This window comes from Channa argus, chromosome 11, assembly GCF_033026475.1.
Source record: "Channa argus isolate prfri chromosome 11, Channa argus male v1.0, whole genome shotgun sequence".
Classification (NCBI taxonomy): Eukaryota; Metazoa; Chordata; class Actinopteri; order Anabantiformes; family Channidae; genus Channa; species Channa argus.
Genome location: NC_090207.1, coordinates 14,506,153 through 14,530,325, shown reverse-complemented (window position 1 = coordinate 14,530,325; position 24,173 = coordinate 14,506,153). Strand labels below are relative to the sequence as shown.

The following is a 24,173-nucleotide window of genomic DNA, read 5'->3' as shown; positions in this document are numbered from 1 at the left end:
CTAAAAGTATAAACAATATTACATTTCACACATAACTTTAATTCTCTATTTGATTACATTATAGAATTGATATACTACTTGAATAAAATATACTTGGATAAAATCACCCGATAACCCAGAAAAAACTTCTTCCATCCATAAAGGAGCAGACTACCACTAACACTTTATAAAATAAACTCAGTGTTTATTGTTCTGTGCAGAAATGTACATACAGCATAAAATCATAAAAGTAATGTAAACAAGTTGAACAACGATCTGTGACCTTAAGCAGTCATGACCTAGTGAAAATGCATGGTACGGACTATATGCTCATAATCAAACCCCATTATTTCTTACAAAAACACAAGCACTTGCATACATATATTAGATGTGCATAAACAAGATGCTGTATATGGCAAAGACCCAACTGTAATGAAAACACTGCAGTAAATAGGGAGAAGTACATAATGACAAGGTCTGAGAGTTGATTATGCAAATAACCCAGCTGCAAAGGAACAATAACTAGACAAACTATAACACTGAAGGCTATTGTCTCATATTTGCATATTTGCTTGACAACTACAACCTGCTCATCATGCCCATCTCTTAACGAGATGGGCATGATGGGATGGGCCATCTAGTCACAATGTCTTTGTATTCAAATAATAATGCGCACATCACTAATTGGCGTGGCACATTATTTCAGATCAAATGAAAGCTGCAGTGCTGCCTGAACTGGCAATCTAAGCCTAAGACTTTCATTGTTCTGGAACTAATTAATATGATATAGAAAATGAAAAGATATACATTATAAAATACATACTTACTGTTCTATACTCTGAACAATAAACATTTAAATGAGCACACATACAATAATACCTATGGACAGCTCTAAAACAAATGTAAAAATTAAAAACTACTGTTTATAAATATGCGCAATGTGTTTTTGAAGAAATAACGTCCATTGCAATTATATATGTAGATGCCATTTTTTTTAATAAAAACTGCTAATTCAATAATACAGTAATTATGCTTCTGCTCTGCTTAGAGAACCCACCAGTCTGTTTTCTTTAACAGCATGAAATGTTTAAATCCCTGAGTAATCTGTTTACAATCACAATTTTATATCAAGTTCCTCATTCTTATTGAGTAAAAAACTAATTTTACAGCTCATTCTGCCATTAAATGCATTTTCTTTACTAACTCAGGGTTTCAATTTAAATTAAATGTTGTGTTTTTCACATCCAGTGTATCTGTCTGCTCAGTCCTTTGTCCTATTACACTGATTCATCTAACTGTAATGTTTATTATACTTTCTTTGAATAAAATTGAAATATGTGCAACCTAGTTCACTTATGGACCAAACTGTCCCCCACAGACTGATCTTGCTGATGCTAATGACCGTATAATCCTCTGCAGGTTTCAGTGCCTGGGTGTCAGCCGATCCATCTCTATCACCAAATCATGAGACCGCGGACCCTTATTTAATTCCACCACCCGTGGTACTACTGTAGACCAGCGATCTAAAGGAAGAGAAAAAGAATTGAAAAAAGAGGAATTTATTCCATCTCTTTGAATAGGCAAGGCGCACAAAAGTGCATTATATTTACTTCTGCATCCATTTATTAGAGAACAGTGAAAATCTTACCTCTCCTCAAGGCTTTGACGCTCTGCTGCAACCCGTTCACTTGGCTGGTCTCGCTCTTTCCTGGATCCTCATTGATTATCGCCAGGTTCTGATTCCAGTGACACCAGTTCACCTCATCTACCCTGATGTTACAAGACATAATGGAGATTAACATATTTCTTTTTGGGTCAGCTGAGTGACAGTGACAATGAGTCATGCAAAGTACCTGAAACACCAGCGTCGGTCAGGTGTGCCATCCCAATTCTTCCCCACAGTCACCATTTCCCCAGCTCGAAAATACTTGCGGAGACAGACTGGGAATGAGCGTTCGATGTCCAGAATGGTTGTTGCCCACTGCGAGCACACATTTTTCGCAAAGTTATGCATGTTTGATTAGACGCAGACAGTCTTTGTCTAAATTTTCCATGTTGTCAGATATCTGTAATTCTTGACTCTCAACACTGTAAAGTACAATATTTACATACAATATGTTCCTCCTAATTAAAATAAATCTGCTTTTTATAATTTATTTAAACTAAATAATAAAGTCTAACATTGAATAGAGACTCATTTGTCATTGTGCTCCTCAAACAACCAGCTCACCTGAAGCTTCCAGATCTTCTTGCTCTCCTTTGACACCGCCCCCACTGTCTCCCCCATTAAAGCAATCAACATATTGAGCAGCAGTACAAAAGTGAGGATGATGTAAGTAACCAACAAGATGAGGAAGACTGCTGGATACTGTGTACTTTGGATCATGTCCAGGTCTCCCATCCCTATGGTCAGGCTGAAAAGGTCCAATAAGAAAACTGTGAAGGTGTTTGTGTCCCTGCACTTTGGGTACGTGGGGCAGCCCCCATCACACTCCGGGCCTGATGTAGGACATGCTGTCAGCAGAGACACCAGTGCTGTGGGGAGGAAACATACCGGAGGAGGTTGATTAGTTTGATGAAGAGATCCATACCATATGAGAGCTTTGCATAAAAACTAGCAGCAGGATGTAGCAGTCTGGGACATAACCTGCATAAATTACAATTATATGATTTTACACTACAATTTGTGTATGGACAGAAACCAGGGTATTGTTAGCTTAGCATAAATACTGTATAGTGGGGCAAACAGACTAACTAACTAAAATTAATTCAAAATCAGAAAACCATTAAGGTACCTGATGCGTATCCAATCATGAAGAGGACATAGACAAGCAGAAATCTGAAAATGTCTTTGAAAAGAATCTGAGAACCCAAAAAATATTTGCATTACACACAAACACATTTAAGTTCATGAACAGTGTTGTCCATTTTTACAGTCTAACCTTCTGTATCATGATGCTGTAGGTACCAGTGAGCTTCACACCTCTGGTGAAGTAAAGTGTGTTCATCCAGCCCAGCACAAGTGCGAACACCATCACAGTCACATAGGCTTGAATGCCAGACAGATAGAGAGCAGCTGTGACCACAATCAGTACAGAATAGATGAAACTACAGTAGAAAGAGAACATCACTGTTAAGGAACCAGTTGAAAAACTAAAGTCTATGATGCTCATATATACACAACATATGAGGGCAGGAAGAAGTGATTGCTGGCATTTAGCATTTAACACGAGGATGTAGACATCACACCCACGTTGTTACTGATTTAAATCAACAAGGTTCAGATGGGTTTTTGACGTATTCTGATCTTTGTTTGGATCATGGGTTTCATTAAAAATATAAAGTAAAAAAACATGCCAGGGAGGAGGTAGAGAAATTAATTAGAAGACTTAATTAAGAGGATGCAAAATGTGCCTTGGGTAAATTGCAGCAAGAGCTATAGCAGAGGTGAGGAACAAGGGGGAGTGAGGATGGAGGGTGGAAACTTACTAAAGCAGTTGAAAAGAACTATCAATAAATAAAGACTTCACTCCAGGGCACTTCTTCATGAAGAGATCCTTAATCTGCAAAGAGCAGCAGAAACGTTTCCATAATGACAACAACAATGTCAAACCATAAAGATGTGTCAGACTCACATTGGTGAGAAAGAAGAAGATTCCTGATGCCAAGGTGACTATCTCTCCTGCCATCCGCAGATAGTCAGAGGATGTTTTGTAAGGATACGGAGGCTTGAAGGAAAGAAGGTGAGAGAGAACAAATGACTGACTTTCTGGGGAACTACATGTATACAGCAACATGCTAGTTTGCTTAGCTTACATTTACATTTAGTCATTTAGCAGAGGCTTTCATCGAAAGCGACTTATAAGGCAAGCAAAAATCGAAGTCAAAGAGAAAACATCAGAGCAAAGTCCTATCAGAAAAGTGTTTACATTTCATGAAATGCAATTGTAGGAAAGAGCAGAGAGCAAGTTAAATTGTTTTAATAGATTTAAGTGCATAGTAAGGTCCTGAAGAGTTTTGTTTTCAGCAGTTTTTTGAATATTGGGTGTTAGTTTGCAGAGAGTAAAGAGTTTGGAAGCTCGTTCCACCATAGTGGGATCACTGAGCTGAAAAGTTTTACTTGACGTCTTTTGTGTGGTGCTGGGACCAATAAACACTGCATTTGCAGAGCGCAGTGGAAGGGAGGGATTGTAGACCTGAATGAGGGAGCTGAGTTAAGCAGGAGCTGTTAAGTTGATCACTCTGTAGGCGAGAGACAGCTTTGAACTTATGCGGGCAGCTACAGGAAGCCAGTGTAGAACCAGTCCTTTTTGGCTGATTTTGGATCATCTGCAAGGGCTTTATTGTGCATCCTGGTAACCCCCAATAACATGGCATTGCAGTAATTACAATGAGTTGGGTTGCATATTCCGTGAGGGAGGGTCTGATCTTTCTGATGTTGTAGAGGGCAAATCTGCATGCCCTAGAGACTGAGGAGATTGGTCGTCGATAAAGACCCCCAGATTTCTGTCCGACTTAGTGGGGACAATCACTGCAGATCCAGTGTTGATGCTGATGTTGTGTTTTGTCGAAGGTCTGGCTGGGAAAACAAGGACTTCTGACTTGAAGAAGTTGAGCTGAAGATGTCTCTTTCTCATCATGTTGGAGAGACAGGCAGAAAAATTTGTGATGAGTGGAGTCATCCGGTGGAAAAACCAGGAAGAGCTGTGTGTCATCAGCATAGCAGTGATAAGAAAGGCCATGTGAGCGAATTATAGAACCCAGGGATGTAGTATAGACGGAAAAAAGAAGAGGACCAAGAACTGAACCCTGCGGGACAGGGGTAGCGAGGCTATGAGAGTTAAGAAAGGCTATGAGAGCTTAGTATCAGCACATAACCCTGTGCGAAATCACAATGTTGTTTTTCAAATTTTGTTTGCACACAGATTGAATACTGTGTCACTAAGAAATCATTTACATTAGTTTGTAGGTGGATCTGGAGAATCTGAATTTTGAATAGAGCTAGAGCCGCTTCAAATGTAGTGTACAGATATAATAGTGGTATTCAGGTTCTGTCTCTTGGCCAGACAAGCATATTTCTAAAAATCTTTAACACGTGCAGTAAATTGTCACTTAGAACAAATTGGTTCAAATGTAGAATAAAATTTGCAGTTCTGACACATGATGCATTAACATTTCATGTGCAGTATTAGTCTCCCTAAAATACTACATAAAAAATCCAGAACATATAATGCATAATAAATATATAAAACAAATTAACCTGCTGTGGTGTGTGTTAAAAATGTGGTGTTGTACAGGCGTATTTAGCAATTTCACATCATGACTCACTGATCCGTTCATTTCCGGTGAAACATCAACATTTTCTGTAATTTCATACCCACCGTTCCCAGTGTTGGCTGGTAATAAGCCACTAGGGTGAAGATGATCATGGTGATGAGGTAGGAAACCACGCTGATGTAAAAAGAAGCAGCAGCAAACTTCTGCCATTTGTCCCTCAGCAGCTCATTGATGGGCTCCACCGCCAGCATCTCATGACGGTTCTGACAGGAGGATACAACATTTATTTTTATCTTTCATTTTGATGTCGTTATGTTACGCTTGGTATTTTTGGTTTGCTCCTAATAACCTGATCTTAAGAGAAACAAAATTTTTTAAAGCTGCTGGAATGACAAATAAATTCACCTCATTGCGGCTGTTGTAAACAAGGATTTCCAGTACAGATGGTTCCTCTCCACATGTGTCCAATAAAGACAGATCATAGAGTGAGGAGTACACTGGACCATAAGCCCAGTCTTTAAACTTCCGGGATAGATGACGAACATCTTCATCTTTAATCTCTCGTCGGATAATGTGCTGAAAAATCTAGAGAACATGGACAAGCTGACACTTGGGCACAATATTGCATCATGTAGTAAGATAACGACTAAAACTTTTAGTATACTGTTGCTACTTGACAACCTAATGTATCATTATTAATACCCCTATCTTGCCCAGGTTGGCGGCCATCATGAGAGGTGACATGCTGTCATTGTTGAGCACTGTCTCCAGGCTACAGTCAGGGTACAGCTTGGCACACTTGATTAGCAGCAGGTCATACATCTTTGTGAGGAAACGTGTGTTGTCCTTGGTGTTGTCTGCGATGTGCACCAGGGCATGCAGCACTGTGTTTCCACGCGAATCCTGGCGCCGCAGGTCGACTTTCTTGTGTGGATTCTCAGTCAGGTAGTGCACTATGTCAGGTTGGTTAGTGCATGCAGCCAGTGAGAGAGGCAGCTCACCTGAGCAAACACAGCGAGAGACAGAGAGCACTCAGTTCATACTAAATTCACTTCAGATTAAGAGACCTGCATTTCACATTTAAAATAAGAAAATCAACAGGAGGGTTAATTAAGAGCTGTAACTGGCGTGTATATCTTTTTGCAAAGCGTACTAAACATGGATCAAAGATTTGACTTAAATCCCTGCTATGAAAACAGTACAATTAGCAGTTGTTTCAGGGAGGGGCAGAATAGGGCCAGAGTGCCAAAAGCAGCTGCTGAAAATGAGCCGTTGCCATGGGTGACAGATTACTTTGTCACCTCACATAGAAACGCTCCTCTTCATGGATTTGCACGGGTGCATGCAGAGTGTTAGCGTGAGTCTAAATCCCATTAGCCATCAGCCCTGCCAGGTTCCTGTTCACCTCAGTGCAAAGCTCCACAGCAAATTACTCACACTGTGCCCGGACACGCTGGGATTTGGGAATGACAACCGTGCTAAGTGCAAATAGAAATCATCTCCTCTGTGATGAGTGAGGACTATAGTGCTTGAATATAATCAAAAGGAAAAAACTGCATTGGGTAAAAAAAAAACTCAATAAAAAGCCATACCTGCCTTTCTTTAAATATTATCAGAGAGGAATTATAAAATTAATTTTAACTATAATTATCATCACAAGGTTAAAATGATGTACTTATATAAATAAAAACATATTTTCTCTAAGTACCATAATGTGATTGATGCAAAATTATCTCAAACAGAGTATGCCGGCAGAGGGCAGTGTTGAGTTGAATTTAGAGGCTTTTATTTATGTATTTATCCCTATCTTGGATATCAGTGAAGTCCTTCATACCATCCATTTATGTTTACATTTCTTGACAGATCATATAGACACCTCTCACTGGATGCATCTCTTGAACAGAAGACACAATCCTTGTCTTTTTATTACATTTTTTTCTAATACTATACTTAAAAATACAGGTTGTAAGGTATTTCTCACCACTCGACCACAGCAGTATTCTGAATATATTAGTCCAATAAAAACAGACACATTAAAAAAGGCAAGAATGGGATCAAGCCTCACCTAATTTCTCCATGGCAACAGGTTTTGTTTGCTAGGAAAATCTGCCATGGGTTTACTATTTTATCTTGGCAGCTGCTATAGTTTACATCATTATTCCGGTAAAGGACTGAATAGCTCCTTATAAGTAAAGGAAATTTAAAAAGTCGCCAGTGGAGTCATAGAAACCTCAAACGCACCACATCATTATGGCCGTATATGGCACAGCTTTAAAGAACTTTATGTTTGATTTAGGTTTTTTCTTTTTTTTTTTTTACCTCAGGTCACTATATTTGGTTTACTGAATATAAAAAAAATAGAAACACAATGAACTCTGCTGTTTAAAAACAACATGTATGTGCTCACAAAGGTCATTACCAAAGTAGAAGTAGCCCCCTTCATCTTTGGGCTGGAAGAAACGTCCCCTCGCTTGAGCATGAACATCAGCTCCTTTCTCCACCAGCAGTTGCACATATTGTTTACAGCGCCGCTCTATAGCAATGTGGAGCGCAGTTTGGCCTGAGAGCAAAACAAGATAATATATAGAAGCTGTATTTCCTTCCATTGCTTTGTGTGCTGTGTTGCAAGAGAAAATTATAATCCAAAAGAATACATTTTTCAAGAGGTAATTACAAAATTGATGTGCATGGATTTAATTATGTTGACAAACATTCTGTGAGCAGGCTCACAAGCGCAGGCACAACAATGTTATTTGCTGCATTTGTCTACAGATTGGTATCTTGTGTGAAACTGATTCCCAATTATGAGCATCAGTGTGAGGATTGTAAAAAGTGTTGGGGCAGCATTTATGTGCAGGTTGTATCTATAATGTCAAAACACAATCTGAATCCTTAAACAGTTTAACAGATAAATTCCTGCACAAGAAAAAAAAAACAAAGATTAGTTAAATATAAGCAAATAGTTAAAAACAAATTAAAAATAAATACAAACTTCACATTTTGTATGAGGTATTTCTCACTGTCTCAGCCTTATCTCATTGGAAGATGACTGGATTGTAGTTTACTATAGGACTGTATATCTTACATTAGATTCTAATTTGTTTAAAATTAGTTTTATGTAACTGCATGTTGTCACATTATTCCCATACCTCTATAGTAGACATCCCTGAAGGGTGTATTTATGAACTCTCTGAGGTTCCCGGTTTGCTCTGCAACGTCCACCAAGAGAGGGATGGTGCCATTCAGACCACCGTATAGGTTCAGCAGAGCTTTGGGCAGACATGTCTTACCTGTGGATGGCTCTGGTAGAGCCAAAAAACAAAAGACCATTTTTAATTTAGACAGTTAGTAATACTTAAGGATTCTTTGTTTAGCCTAACTCAAATGTCATATAGTAGGTCCTGCCATGTTTTTTTCTACATGGTAGAAAAAGATGTATGCTTTCACCTACCCTTCAGGTTCAAAATGTGTTTGCTTAAATTATTTTTAAACTGACATTATGGCATCTTTAAATTAATTCCCCAGTTGCAAATCTACTGTCATGTTAATTCTTGTTCTACAACTGTAAACGTATTGGGGTTGTTTATTGTTAAATCCTTAAAAAAGAACTGAGAGTGGAGTGCATACATTGTACATAAAAAGAACAAAAGGGGATCATACAAGCCGTTTACTATTTTTGGTCCATTTATAAAGAATGTAAAGTCTTGTTTACTGTAGGTGTCAGAGAGATGACAGCTTGCTGTGACTTTTCTCTCTTCCTTGTTATAAGCCTGAAAAACTCACAGAGATTTTTTTTCTTGGGTGTGCCTGTAGTGAGACAAAGACAAAACAGGACCAAAACTCTCCGACACCCCTCTGCCTTTTCCCTCTAATGTCCTCTGAGCCACAAACAGCAGAAAGTGAGAGAGAGGCAATACTAAAGGTCAAATGTAAAGCAGCTAGAAGATTTGATTTTGCTTTACTCCATTGGGAGTTTTATGTTCTTAGCAAAAACTGTAAGAGATTGAGGAACAAATCTGTATCATCTTTCTCTTAAGCCTTAGATGCATATGTGGGTCAAAAATTACACAGTGAGGTTGTTTTCTTTCAATATCTTCATAATGAAAAGTTATTAATTCATAGTGTAGCTATTTCTCAATAATCATGTTATTGATATCATGCCAATTAATCTTTTACGAAACATTTATACATTTTAGGAAAATGTGGTTTATGTATTACTACCCCAAGCTTCTGTAGGTGGATCAAAAATGACCCGCATTCATTTCATATGGAATTTCATGAATTTTTGACTCCAAGGAATATACTGTATATTCTGTGGAGAACACAGACTATAACACATATTCATTTACACAGTAATCATGAAGGACAAGCGCACACACATTTCTAAGGTGAAAAAATTAAGCTAACATAGTGTATGTACTCCGTGTGTGTGTGTGTGTGTGTGTCATTCATATCTAGGTGTTTCTTATTATATATATTAAGAATCTTATTTTATATATTTTATTATCATCAAATTTGCCTATTATATAGTTTGTGAAACTAGCTAGCTAGTATTGGGTGTGTGTATGTGTGTGTGAACATGCATGCGTGCATTTATTTATCCAGCTACATATTGATCAATGGGTTGCTTGTCATTCATAAACATTCAAGTAACAAAGATCGTAAAGTCAACAGTCGGTGTGGGAGATGCAATGTATATGTGTGCAATGATAACAGTCAGGAACACGTAGTTTGTCACAACTGCAGTGAGGCAAGAAAAGAGTTACCACCATAGATGTGTGAATGGGTGAATGAGAAGCAACATTGTAAAGCACTTTGGATAAAAAAGATTATATAAGTGGCCATTTACCATTTACATGCACCAGAAATGGATGTTGACATTGTTCTATTGGTGTCATGTAATTTTATTTAAAAAAATTCAAAATGTTTCAAACATGAAATCTTTTTTGTGTGGACAAAAATATCATAAAAATAATTATATTCAACCAAAATTAAAAAAAGTGTCATAAAAACACATTGATTCTAACGCGGTTCCTTTTTGACCCACTTATGGAAGAGTGTAGGCTCCAGTCAGGCTCCTTATAATCTGAGTGACTGGTTTAAACAGAAGAACAGCAGTACACACGTATCTGATGCGAGTGACAACCTAAACATGTAAGCCTTACCTCTAAATTCCTCATCAGTTAACTTCTTCCCATTACTTTGCAGGTACTCCAACAGACCCTCGAGGGCCCCGGGATCTCCACGTGACACACAATCAAAGAGGAGACTGCGATTGAATGTTTTCATTACCTTTAGAGTGTTTAAGCTTGGTGAATCTGAGCCATCAGCACAGGATGTCTCAGTTTTCCTAGAAAGACAGAAAAGGATAACATGATGCTTTGTCACTGTGAGATGCAAAAGAGTTTGCAACGGAATCTGAAGTTCCCTTTCAATTCACATATTCCAACTAACAATCTTTTATGCACTCACTCGAGTTCAACAAATGCACTCTATGTAACTGGGACAGTTACAGCAGCCAGGCACAGGCAGCAGCCTAAATATTACCTCAACCGCTGCAAGAGAACCAACAACATGCTCTCTGTTAGATCAGTGAATGGGCTGAATGATGGACTCCTTTGCTCGCTCTGTGTATGTGTAAATACTTCATTATGTGGCACACCTCTGTCTACAGAGCAGCAGTTGTAGAACATTTTTGTTTTTATGAGAACCTTTTTCCAAACCAGCCCTTCCATCCCTGGAAAAAAAATCACTAGTCTATGTCCACTAGAGCATAAGCTGAGACATTTAAAAGAACAAACATCCTGGAAACACAGTGAGTCTCCTCACCCTCTTGGAAGCTTCTTTCTGCGTCTCTTTTGGTTGCTCTCATCACTGTAGGTACCATAGTCAAACAGTGAGTCCATGGGAGCTTTCTTGGGGCCTGGAACTACATTTGATTCGCTTATGGTAGATTCTAATAAGTCCATGGGGTTGGAAATACCCTTCTTGAAAGCACCCTGGAACTTCATCCGCAGGTTCTGCCTGCTGTCTGTAGGCTGCCCGGGTGGAACCTGCTCCAGGGTCGAATCCTGGTTCATGCCCTGAGTTGACGGGGAGCCATCCACACTCTCAAATAGATGTGAGAGTTCAGACAGGGGGAATGCTGCATTGCTCTCGGGGAGAGAGGCTGCACCGTCGCCCAAGTCCACAGAGGCAGCAGTTTTAGCTGCAGCATTTGTGTCATTGATGGCGGCCTTGGACAAAGGCGGGTGGTACCTTCTGAAGAGAGCAGATCGGCCCTGCAATAAAAACCATGACAAAAGGTTTTGAGTTAGTGGCATGGCCTTTAGATAAATCGGGAAAGAAAAAAAACTGTTCAAATTCAACCGGATGTCCATGATTGACTGAAAAATGTTTCATGATTCCTGATCATCTCATAATTACTTTAATTAAAAGGGAAACTTAAAGAAACAGCCAGGCTCATTGAATCAATGGCATTTACTGTGTGAAATTGAGTCTCTGCTCTTCATCTTAGAAGTGTTTCATTACATGCAAATGCATAGATTTTTAGAGAAAATTAGCAAAGGTGTTCACAGCCTCCTATGACAAAGGTTTTATTACAAACATATTAAAAAATGATGTGACTAAAACTGTAAAGTGTTATAATTCATTAGAATTGGTTTTGAGGCTGTAGCTACTTGACATAAACTAGGACTTTGCTATAGCAGGTAGTAGTATGGGGTACATTTGATCCTATCGTACCTCATTCATCCCTTTTATCACAGTGTTGTGCCAAATTCCTCTTCACGGGAGAATGGAAATTATGCCAAAGCATGTGGGCGTCCTAAAGAAGCAAAAAGTTACCAAAATACAAATTACTTACATAATTGAACATGTTAAGTAAAAGAAAAAACATGAAGCACCTGAGTGAAATCGAAAAAACTCTGTCATTTGGGATTTGGATCCATGGAAAGCCATAGCTTTGAGTCTGACCTCTCACTGGACACGAGGACATGTTTTCTCAAGCAGGCAGAGTCAAACCAGCAAATCAATGCCCTACAGATTTACTCTTTACAGACAGATGGTGTTAAGTATTATAATTCCCACAAAAACACACACTGTACTACTATCACAGAAAATGCATACAACAGGCCAATGTCACGGATGTCCATTCAAAGCTTCCTATAGATTCGGCCTTTTCCCCGAGTTTATTCATGGAACTTACCACTCATCTGGGCTGTAAAGGAGCAACACAAACAGGGGATCTGGGGTCCTGCTAAGGGAAAGAAATGACTCATAACCCTGACTGGAAAATGGGATTATCATACCTATACATATCAATGAGCATTTAATAGTAAAACGACAGAGGAAGAGCTGCTCATGACAAACTATTCTAACAGCCATCTGAACAAAAGTTATTTCATAGAAGTGACCAAAGGCAAAGAGGAAACGTGCGTTAAACCTGTCAGAGATTTTAAAAAATTGTATCATCAAATATCAGGTAGCCTGAACGCCCACATAATACCTCAACTTATTGGGTGAAAACTTATCCACTTATTGAAAAGTGAAAATCCACAGTTTATGTCCCCTCTTATCACAGATCTGGGACTTCCTGCTCTGTTACTGCTGATATGACATTATCCAGAACAAAAGAGGCTCTGCATGCAGACCAGTGGCTGCTGGGAATTAAACACGAAATTGAATAGATATACATATTGGATTTTAATGGGCTCTTAGTAATGCCCTTGACCGAAAAAAAAAAACACATCTTATATAAGTAAAAAACAGTAAAACAAAACTAAATTGCCCACTTTTAATAAACACACACACACACACACACACACACACACACACACACACACACGCTCACACACACAAAAAAAACATTAAAACAATGAATAATGTAGCAAATAAAAAGTGATTTTAAAAAAAACTACATTTTAGGAAAACTTGGGGTTAGGGATTAATAAAACGTTTGGCTTTTTTCCGATATCGTCAGACATTAAATATCTTTAACAGAAACTAGACGCGTAAAGAGGAACAGAATAAGGGGTGTTGCTTACCTTGTTTTAACTAGTTGATCTTATTTTCTCAAAAATGATTGTTCTGCAGCTTTGTCCATAGTTTAAAACTTTCCCTCGACTACTCTGTCGCAGCTGCAGGTTTTACGTGGCTCCAGCCAAATGACACAAGGTGTTTTTTCTTTAAACTGCTGAACAACCTTTCTATGCTTAGTGTGTCAAGTCAGACAGAACAAATGATGCCTTCAAACTTTTTTTTTTGGGTGGGACTAAGTAGCCACTCAGCACACGGAGCAAAGTTACCGCGGAAGCATTTGATGCAGTTCCACTGGTGCCCTCTATTGGCCTCAAAACGCCTCAGGCTGCAACACAAACCTGTTTATCCAGGTGAACAGGTCTTCTGAAGGTGATACAAAGTGGGTGTACACAGGCAGGTTTGTACATGTCATCATAGAGTATTGACTTTCTGATAGGATCAGTTTTCTTCCTCTTTTGGATTTTTACAGCAGACCAGGTCTGTTTAGTAGCTGTTCCGGAGAGAATTACCTTTCACTTCTAGAACTTGAAGGCAATGGAAGGGGAATAACTTTAAACTGACTGTGGTGCAGTAGTGAGAACGGTCGTCCACCAATCCCCCAGTTGCTGGTTTGATCCCCGGCTTAACTTATTTTCTCAAGGTAGCCACTTAGCTTGTACTTGAGCAAGACACTAAACCTCAACATAGTTCCTCCCGGTGAGTGTTGGGCAGCTGCATAAATGTAGCAGCTTTCACATCGGTTTGTGAGTGTGAGTGTGTGATTGTGAGTGTGAATGGGTGAATGAGAATGTAAAGCACCAGGTAGAAAAGCGTTATATAAGTGCAGACCATTTACCAATTACTATTTGAAAAACTACAATATTTCCCTCTGAAAGTGGTGGAATCGAGATATAAATAAAAACGCAGTGAAAGTACAAATAATAGTACTGCACACAACTGGAGAGATGCACTCACTTTTTGTGTGTATTAAAAACTGTAAAATTGTAGAGATTCAGAAGAAGTAAAGAAATAACTTAAAGTACTGGTAATATTCTTTTATTGCAAATTATACTTTACATAGGTGGTAAAATACAGGATTAAGGTGTACTGTACACTGCACACACTGCAACGTGATTTCAGTCAGAGACCCAAACAGTAAAGACCATCAGCATAACCGCTCTCTAACCGCTAGGAGTTTGATATTTTGTTTATCTTTATCTTAAAGGTCACACTTTTGTAACAACACTGTTGAAGTCAAAACATTGTAATGCAAAACAGAAAAGATATGCAAGTCCTACATAGCAAAGAGGTATTAATAAGCAGACCAGACCTTAAGATAAAAAAAACAAAAAACAAACATTTTTCTCTTAACTGACCTGCCTGGTTTACACAAACGGGTATGTATAAAAATATATTTCATAAAAGAGCAGAAAAGCGGACATGATCATTTAAATGATCCATACCTACAATTTAAGGCACACATAGTTGTGCAATATTAAAAGCCATTTACAGCTGTATGCATACATCGTCTAATCACTGTTTAGTATGGGCATCCTTGTTGTACAGAACATTACACAGGCCACGTGGACTAATTTTACGCTGTAAGATGTTTCACTATGTATAGCACCAAATCAATTTAAGAACAGATCAAAATCACTAAGGTGATACCCATTATATTATCAAGATTATAATTTTGGATTATATTCAGTTATTAGTTGTTAGTGACAGCAGCTTATTGTGTCCTCATCAAACGCATCACTCATTTTATTCTTTATATTCTAGAAAATATATTTATATATTATACATGTATATATATAAGTAGAACCTAAATTTACAATATATCTAGAATTTGTGAACACAATCATAATCATATAAGAAATATCTGTCAATGCATTTTATTTCAAACATAACACATACTGTAAAGATAAAGATAGGGATATGGGTCTTCAGATGGAAAATAAAGAGTTGAAATATGAAAAGTAAAACGTGCTCCAGAGTAAAATTAGGAATTAGGAAAGGGTGCACCAAGAAAGCCGGAGCAGGGACACAAATAATTAAAAGTGCACAAACATTTGATACTTGTGACAGGGTTTTGTAAATACACAGTAAGCTGTCAGAGAACTTGAATAGAGCCAAGTCAACATTTAGACTGCAGAGCTCCAAACTGCTGAATGTAAATGAATTAATGGAAATGACTTTGTAAACTAAACAGAGTGCTGGAGGACAGAGGAACCCTGCAGTCACACTGTGTTGTCAAGTTCAGCATTCATCTTACTGTACATCTCATAAATAGCATCAATAGTGGCAGAGAAATTGATGAGGAATTTCCTGGTTTTCTCCAAGCATTCCTCTTCTTTGACATCCCGACCCTTGGAGAGGGCCTTTAGGAAATCTGACTTATACGGAGCAGCGAAAAGTGCTGCCTAAAAGCAAACAAGTACACCAGATTTATACACCACTCTTCACATTATAAGTAGAGACAATTCTCGTGTCACATAGACATTAGTCGTCTGCTGTCTTAGACATGCATCTCTTATAGACAAGTCCGAAAACACTGAACTTACCTTGAAAAGCTGCTGCACCAACCAACCGTGGTACTTTTTCAGTGCTATTTCATAGGCTTTGGTAATATTGACTCGAATAAGGTTTGGGTTGTTGTCATCCTTTTCACCATCCACTAAGCTCTGAAGGAAGACTTGGATAAATCTTAGACCCCTTTTTCAAAAAAATAAGGGTACAGTAATTATTTTGGAAGAGGAGTTTGAAAACAATATTAAAAGTCAGATCTAGAATTTCCCTCACCTTTTTAGCCACAGGAGAGCCAATGTTGCTCCCACTTTGGGCCATTCTCCTCCATGCATTTCCTTCTCTGCCTCCAAAATCTGCTGAAGTGTCTTGAATCTTCCTGGGTTGGTATCATAAACTGCCTTGATTTTCTAATAATGAAAAAATTATAGATTTAAAGTTTTTTTCACAAGTACAGTAATAGCACAATAACAGCTTTATAACAGATCAATTAAAAGAGCAATCATACTTACTGTGATGTTCCCAAATAAGTCGGCTTTGATTGGTGCAAAAATAGTAGAGCCCAGGCAGTCTGAGGACAAATGAATTACACAATTTGAGGACTGAGGAGTGAAAACCTACAAAAACTGTAAAATAAAGATATAAAATTTCAAAAAGCAGTCTTTGAGGCTTCAATTAGTTATCACCTACTGTAAATAATTTAAATAGACATTAGCAAATTAATTAGAGTTTACATTTACACAAACCCTACTTGCAGAAAAGCTGGAACCTTTTAGAAAATCCATTAAAAATGTAAAGTAAAATGTAAAGTCATTTACCTCCACCACTAAACTCCAAAGAAATGTTCTTTGTTACGGCTGAGCAACTTAAATCTTTTGTAAATATAACCACACTTAAAGTTTGATGCCTGCAACACTTTCAAAAAATTGGGACAATACAATACAATACAATACAACTTTGTGTTAAATCAACTTTCCTTTTAATTACACTTTTATTGTATTCTAGGCAAAAAACCAAACCCAGAAGTTAAACCATTTTGTATGCTACAATAGTACTCAAAGGTTTTATTCAGGAGACATCTATAGAGTGAAGACCACACTCGGCTCTTGGTTCAACCACTGACACAGCAGCTTTCAGTCCCTGAGCTGTTAGTGGAAACTACTCTTGACAAGGTCCCGCTGATGTAATGCAAGGCTACAATGCTGCTGGCAACATATCTTGTTTCCGAGACAATATGCTCACATACAGTAAAGTCCTCTCTAGATTTTCCACTCGCTCCATGAGATAGGGTTTTTTTGAAAGTACTGTACATTTCTGGGAACTATAGGCAATTTTAAATAATCAAGAAGAAATCCTTGAAACCCAGGATTTGCTCAGCTCTGGGTTTCTTAACAGTCCTCTGCTCCCACAGAGTTTTTAATTATTCTGGCTAGTTAAACCTCTTCTCACTTTTAATTTGTACATGGTCATGATGCTGAAGAGCCAATAAACTACTTTAAAGTTTTATTTAAATATGTATTAGGTTGTCAATCAACTACTGTTCACACAGTCCAGAGGAAGAGGTCTAATTAGGCAAAACACCTGTTTGAATATAGGCTACTATGAGTGTGCAGGACTTTAATGCTTGTAGGAAAGTTGGCCAAGAAATTTCTAGGCCAGGAAAGACAATGGTGACAAGAAGGAAAGAGTTTAATATCGACATCAGACTTGGTTCCTCTTAAGGGTTTCACATAGCAAATTCAATAGAGGACCTTTGGCATATTAATACAGAATGAAGCCACACAAAGATGCCTAGGCGCACCATCCCGCCAGTGAATGGGCAAGGGGAACTCAACACCATACTAATCAATTTTCACAACTTAAAATCCAGGCCAGTGGATTAAATTATGCATGCTAGAGGATTGTAGACAGCTTGATGGAGAGAAATACAATACAAAAAAAGATTAGCATTTGTAAAGACAGCAAATTATGTTTATTAATCAAAGCAGAACCATTACCACATAAAAGGTTGTCCACTGCATTGGGTTACTTTTAAAACATGTCTTTTCTTGCCTGTAACAGCAATTGAATTAAACAGGACTATGAAGCTACATCCTTAAAACTAATCATCATTTTGCCAGTGCCATTAATCATGCCTACTGTGACAACTGGCCTCTGACAACTCAGTCATTATAATAAGCTGAATATAAATAGTTTTATGGATAGCCGAGATCCCCTTAACACTGCAGGCAGTGACACCCGAGTTTAAGTTTTTCACTTTTAGTTCCACATGCTTTTATATCCAGGAATGTCACTACATGGTCTCTACTGTGTCACATTGGGGAAACTTCACTTACCAAAGAACGGTGGAAGGTATGACACTGCCTCCAGAAACGGTCTTGTTTCCACCTGTCTGTCAGCTGGCAGCTGCCTGAACTGGTGCTCCATTAGCAGAGCCATTTCTTTAGTGCGGACACAGTCCTACCTCTGAAAGGAAAGCAACAAGTTGTCAAACCCAACGGTGCAGATTTACTGTGACACCACCGAGAAACTGTATGTGTGCCATACCCCACCCTGAGAGAAGCACACACACACACACACACACACACACACACACCTAAAAAAGTCACCTACATGTGATGGTGGAATATCCAGTCATCGGCTTCTGTGATCGACTTGTTACCAAGATCCAAGTCACCGCCATATGTCAGGCAAACGGGCCAGTAAGACAAAAGTCCAGAACAAGCACAAGAACAGCTCCTGATGTGCTCCAATCAGTTACTAGTCTTCCTCTGCACCTAAAAGCATATGCAGCTTTGCTGCCAACTAATGGATTTTTGTGGAATATGTGAAAATTTAAAAATGATCTAGTCCAAACTTTTATTCATTCTAATATTGATATCTTTCATTTCTATTTAAACACCCAAACACATGTAATAGTAGTAGTTAGTAAAGTTTCTATAGCCATATTAACATTTTGTAATTTTGACAATACATAAAAAGAAAATCATATTAATATTTCTTTGGCAGTTTGTATTTCTGCATACAAACAACTGAGAGAGAAATAAAGTTAACAATTTTAATAGTAACTGGTGCTGGGTGCCTTGAGTATGCAGATGGTCCTACTGGTCATAGGGAGCAAAAATGACAAAAAACAAGTAATAGTAGAAAAAAAAAACTGTCTGATGTCCAATCATTTTTTTGTTTTGGTGTGAAAGTGGACATCGTATTATGTATATTTAAATGGTAAATCCAAAGTGCTTTACAATGTTGCTTCTCATTCACACATTCACACACCAACGACGAGGTGATGAGGTACGAGGTGCTCACCTGACCCACCGGGAGCAATTTGGTGTTCAGTGTCTTGCCCAAGGACGACTGGCTTACTGGTTTACCAACTGAACTACATGTGTATTTGTGCTTTTTCTAGTGGTGCCTTTTTCTAAAAATATATTAAGTTAATAATGAAAGTTATTAATAAGTTATTAATAAAATAAATTGACGTTTTTGGTGCTATAATAAAATAAAGCGTTAAAACGAGGGAAAGGGTAAAAAAACATTTAGAGCAGACGGATTTTGGCATAAATAAAGGCTTCGCGGTTTTTTTTTCTCTCGCAAATTAATCTTGACCTTTATTTCATTCCGTAGCATGGGAGTAACTAGGAAGTGTATAGGTAACTAAGGAAACTCGGTGAATGAATAGAGGATTATACGAATTTTCAGGTCAGAAGTGCAAAACGTCTATTTATTTTAATAAATACCAAGATAAGACATTTTTTGACCACCGAACGGGTATTTACAACTCAATTATTGAGTGAGAATGGTCATTAACTACATACAGTGAGAGTAACGTTAGTAATACGAGAGGTAACATCAAGGCTTTGTTCATATTGTTCATATTGTTTCTTCATTACTACTAAATACTAAACAGCGCAGTCAACAACAGATTTAACATTAGCAAAGTCAAGTATTTGGATACTTATAGTAGTGTCGACTCATGTTGTTTGGCTAAGACAGGTTACTTTATCGTTAAGTTATCAATTATATGGCAAGCCACGTTATTTAACTTTAGGTTAATGGTTGGTGTAAAAAACTGTAACTTTACTGATTTGGGTTATCCCATTTATGATTCAGATCTATGGCTCTGCCGACTCTCTCGGCCCATGTGCCCAGTCGGTCCCGGATGCTGGCCGGACAGCTGGCCCGGCAGCGGGAGCAGGAAGCCCAGTGGCGAAAGCAATGGGAGCTGCATGCTCAGTACCTCAAAGAGCAGAGTGTCCGTAACCAGAAACAGGCGGTGTGGAGCTCCCGTCATTCCTACCAGCAGAGGTAACTTCATCCACAAGGGCTGGACTGACTCAATTACAATAATGGAAAATAACGCCATGCATTTAGCGAAGAATTTCACTTAGTTCCAATAGTTTATATCTCTACTCCGTTACGTTCCACATGGAATATAATACTTTTTACCCTACTACAATTATTATCTGGAGTTTTTAGTTACTTTTAAAATTGGAAACAAGATAGCAAAGGAGGAGTAATCATTTTTTACTGGTTTGATCAAAGTTTACTTTATGTTTACAATATTAATAACTATATACCGAGTAATTGGAAGGCACCTTCTGATTGTTGTTATACCAATACTCATTTTCAGTCCATTCTTTACATGACTATAGATTAATCATCCCATACATACAAGGTCTCTTTCAAAATTACATAATTTAAGTAGAAAAAGTATTTCCAAAAAGAAAATGCATTGTGAATGCGTCGACGCTGAAAGGGTTTTCCGAGCAAAGCTGAACTTTTTTTGCTGAAATATCTGAAACCTAATAATAAAGATTAGGCTATCAGACAAAGCTGAAAATATTCGTTTTTATAATATATATATATATATATATATATATATATATATATATATATATATATATATATATATATATTTTTTTTTTTTTTTTTTCAGGCATCTCTACAGGCCGTGCATTTTTTAACCCTCCATAATACCTGTGTTTATGTATTGACTATAAATGTGGGTAATTTTGTATGTTGTGAGCAAATAATAGAAAGGTTAATAGAAAGACACCATTAAGTCGTAAGGGTCTTAAGTCTTGTAGTACTCAGTTTTATCAGTAGATAAATGGTAAACATGATGCCAGAGAAAGACAGTTTTTTTCACTGCTTTGTCAGTATGTCAGCATTCCATAAGCAGAGGCTAAAAGAGGAAAAGAAGGCCAGCCTGGAGCAGCGCAGGAATAGGCTTAGGGCCATGCTTCAAGAGGAGCAAGCCCGGCTGGAAGCAGAGCTCCGAAAAGTGGTCCCTGTTGGTAGCACACTGGCATGTCAGATGGTGAAAAAAACTGAAGAGCTACGTACAGCAAGAGAGGAAAGACAAAAAAAGGTAGTTGCATTGTTCAATATTTGCTTTTCAGTACTTCATCCTGGTGGTCTCCCACAAGTCGATAATCCTTGTTATTTCTGTGTTTTATGCCAAGCTTGCACAAGAGCTGCTGAGGGAGCACTGGAAGAAAAACAACCCAGAGTTGCGAGAGGTAATAAAGATTAAAATCTTTAATGCAAAACTGATAATTTGCCAAACCTATTATTTGACAATGAATATCATGATAAGTGGACTAAGAAATCTAGTTACCATATCGTGTGTGAGTAAAAGGTAGCAAAGACACTTTTTTTTTTCAAGGGATCCATTTGATCTTGAACTAATAGGGCTTGTGATTCAGATATTCCATGACTTTCTGTTAACCTGAGTTGGTCGAGGGTTGACTTAACAGAATAAAATGTTCTGGTATCCCTTCCGCCAGGGGTCAAGTTCATCAGTAACCTTTTATCCTCTATGTCACAACTTGCTCTTCTAATCTGTCCACAGGTCGAGTCGGCATTACATAAAGATCATGTTGTCAGCCAATGGCAAGAGCAAATATCTGAGAAGAAACAGGTAGGACTCTAGGTAGAAATCTAGGTGTTTTAATAACGTCTGCAAATGATAAGATGTGACGAAGGACATGTGACCTCTTGGTCCATTGTTGTACGAGACCAATTTGTGAAGAAATTGTTCTCTAGTACTACTTTCCTCCACCCAGTGTTGGTGCAAAGGTCACACAAGTTGTTAAACTTTGTCATTATCCTTTTACCTTGGTAATTATTTATGTTACAAATCAATTTTTAATTAAACTGTGCACATGTCATCTGTGAGCACAGTATCAACATAACTGAGAAAGTTTAGACACCTACTGTAAGTGACCTATCTTTCCAAACATGCAGCAAGAAGTGGCAGAACAGGAGGAGAAGAGACACTTTGAAAATGAGTGGGAGATGACCCGCAGAGATGCTCTGGAGAGAATGACACAAGCAGAGGAGAAAAGGAAAGCAGAAGAGTGTAAGAGATCTGAAGAACTTCGTAAACAGATGGAAGAACTGAAGCTAAGGAATGAAGAGGTATTCAGAGCTTGGGCAAAGTATTTCTACTGAGAAAAGCTTATATTGCAGATTTTAACATTTTTTCATTTTATTTTCTATCCTAGGACATTCGTCTAAAGAAAGAGCAAGAGGCTTTGTTGCTCCAACAGTGGGAGCTGGAGAAGATAGAAGAGGAGAGGAGGAAGGCAGAGGAAAGGCAAAAGAAGTCAGAGATGGGGTAAGGGAAACTCTTTAGGCAGGTAACAGATCACACAGGGAATCAGGGATTTCAAGCTGGATTCATTAGATTTGTTTTCCACCAGGCATTTCTTGATCCGACAATATCGAGGTCAGCTGAAGAGGAGAGCCCAGAGAGTGCAGGAGGAACTGGTATTCTACTTCATCATCTGTTGATGCAGTATATTTCTCTTTGTGATCCAGCTTGACTTTAAAAACCTTTTTGAACAACTCTGTGCCAACCAGGAGGCTGACCGTCAGATCCTAGCAGCCTTGCTGGAAGGAGAGGAGGAGGACAGACGGATGGAGACTGTACGAAGGGAAAGGGCTATTGCTGATGCTGCCTGGATGAAACAAGTGATTGAAGAGCAGCTGCAGTTGGAGCGAGAGAGGGAGGCCGAGTTTGATATCTTACACAGGTAAGCACAAAGATTCAGTAAAGTCAGATTTTCTGCGACGAGGGACTCTCATTTCTTCTCTAGTACAAACCAGTGTATCGCTTTCATTTTAGAGAAGAAGCTCAACATGTATGGGAGAAACGACAAGCAGAATGGGAAAAGGAGAGGAAAGCCAGAGAGCGACTCATGCATGAGGTAAATTTGTTTTGAATGACACTTCCAGGCAACTTTTATTTATGAGATTTGATTGGGCACCATTCTTGATTTTTCTTTAAAAGGTACTAGTGGGGAGGCAGCAGCAGCTGGAGCTGAAGATGCAGAAAAACCGTGAGGCACAGGAGGAATCCCTACGGAGACGAGAAGAGCTGATCCAGGAGCTGGAGCAGGACAGGGAGATAAGACAACGAGAGAAGGAACAAGAAGAGGGCCGTAGGACAGCACGGATGCAAGAAATAAAAGCTCAGGTTGGTACATATTGCAATGGTTTGTATTTACACTTCCTGAGAACCTTTTTTTTAAAGAATGATGCCAGAATAGCGACTTATTAATAATACATGAAAATACATTTTTAAAAGTAATAAAACAGTTGTATGTATACTGTAGGTAGAGCAGCATTGCCAAGAACAGTGGAAGGAGCAGCGCAGGATAGAACAGGAAGAGGAGGAAGAGAGGGAGGCTCTTCGAATCGAAGAGGAGGAGCTGAGGCTGGAGATGCAGAGGATGGCCAAGAAAGGGTACCAGGAGAAGGTAAAGATTAGAGTTTACCTGCAGGACACTGAAGTGTCTCCAAATGGGTGTAAGCTATAATGACCTTCTAATACATATATGCTAATGTTACAAATATTAAAATATGTTTGCAACCACCTCTTTCAGATTTACAGCAGACCCCGATCAGCCTGGACATGAGCAACAGCCAAGCCTGAATTAAAAAAAATAAATAAAAAAAAAAAGTTGTGAGATTGGTGCATTAATACATGGACATAGACTATGGTAAGATATTCTTCTTTTGCTGAGTCATAATAAAGGGATCAAAGTTGTTAAAATACGTAAGGTCTGTGAATTATAAAAAGGACTTTTCTTGTAGCACGTATGACTATACAATTGCCTCCGCCTGCAACTCTCAATATATAGATGAACTTAAGAGTATTCTGAATGTGGGCATGAGGATATATATTGTGCCATCTTAATGTTAATAATTTAATGCTGTTTAGAATATGTAGAGTAGGAATAATGCATTTTTTTGCACCTTTAGTGCTTTTACAGTGTATATTTTGATCCTATATTTTTTCAATTTCCAATAAAATTATTTCATTTAAATCAAATCAGGGTCTTGCATAGGTTGAATATATA

At 38.3% G+C, this 24,173-nt stretch overlaps 3 protein-coding genes across 5 annotated transcripts; 1 reads left to right on the top strand and 2 right to left on the bottom strand.

Moving 5' to 3' along the window:
• Nucleotides 1-18: 18 nt before the first annotated feature.
• On the bottom strand, nt 19-13,514 carry trpv4 (transient receptor potential cation channel, subfamily V, member 4). Of its 3 annotated transcripts, none has more exons than XM_067520866.1 (18): nt 13,302-13,514; nt 12,464-12,514; nt 12,001-12,082; nt 11,086-11,537; nt 10,422-10,606; nt 8,406-8,558; nt 7,676-7,816; nt 5,959-6,257; nt 5,662-5,841; nt 5,361-5,519; nt 3,615-3,707; nt 3,469-3,542; nt 2,922-3,087; nt 2,775-2,841; nt 2,210-2,514; nt 1,833-1,960; nt 1,628-1,749; nt 19-1,502 (listed from the first exon to the last, which is right to left on the bottom strand). In XM_067520866.1, the coding sequence occupies exons 3-18, from the start codon at nt 12,007-12,009 to the stop codon at nt 1,402-1,404; spliced, it is 2,634 nt and encodes an 877-aa protein (XP_067376967.1). In that variant the 5' UTR covers nt 12,010-12,082; nt 12,464-12,514; nt 13,302-13,514; the 3' UTR covers nt 19-1,401. The 3 variants fall into 3 exon arrangements, with proteins under 3 accessions (XP_067376967.1, XP_067376968.1, XP_067376965.1); XM_067520867.1 differs by having other exon boundaries at nt 12,464-12,511; XM_067520864.1 differs by lacking the exon at nt 12,464-12,514.
• Nucleotides 13,515-14,315: 801 nt separating this feature from the next.
• gltpa (glycolipid transfer protein a) lies at nt 14,316-18,701 on the bottom strand. Its single transcript, XM_067519962.1, has 6 exons — nt 18,415-18,701; nt 18,138-18,267; nt 16,314-16,372; nt 16,078-16,211; nt 15,840-15,990; nt 14,316-15,698 (listed from the first exon to the last, which is right to left on the bottom strand). The coding sequence occupies exons 2-6, from the start codon at nt 18,238-18,240 to the stop codon at nt 15,516-15,518; spliced, it is 630 nt and encodes a 209-aa protein (XP_067376063.1). The 5' UTR covers nt 18,241-18,267; nt 18,415-18,701; the 3' UTR covers nt 14,316-15,515.
• A 709-nt stretch (nt 18,702-19,410) lies between these two features.
• tchp (trichoplein, keratin filament binding) lies at nt 19,411-23,836 on the top strand. The gene is made up of 13 exons (XM_067519961.1): nt 19,411-19,503; nt 19,915-20,109; nt 20,965-21,175; nt 21,270-21,326; nt 21,659-21,727; nt 22,054-22,227; nt 22,314-22,426; nt 22,512-22,578; nt 22,672-22,844; nt 22,937-23,018; nt 23,102-23,287; nt 23,427-23,570; nt 23,697-23,836. The coding sequence occupies exons 2-13, from the start codon at nt 19,919-19,921 to the stop codon at nt 23,727-23,729; spliced, it is 1,500 nt and encodes a 499-aa protein (XP_067376062.1). The 5' UTR covers nt 19,411-19,503; nt 19,915-19,918; the 3' UTR covers nt 23,730-23,836.
• Nucleotides 23,837-24,173: the final 337 nt, after the last annotated feature.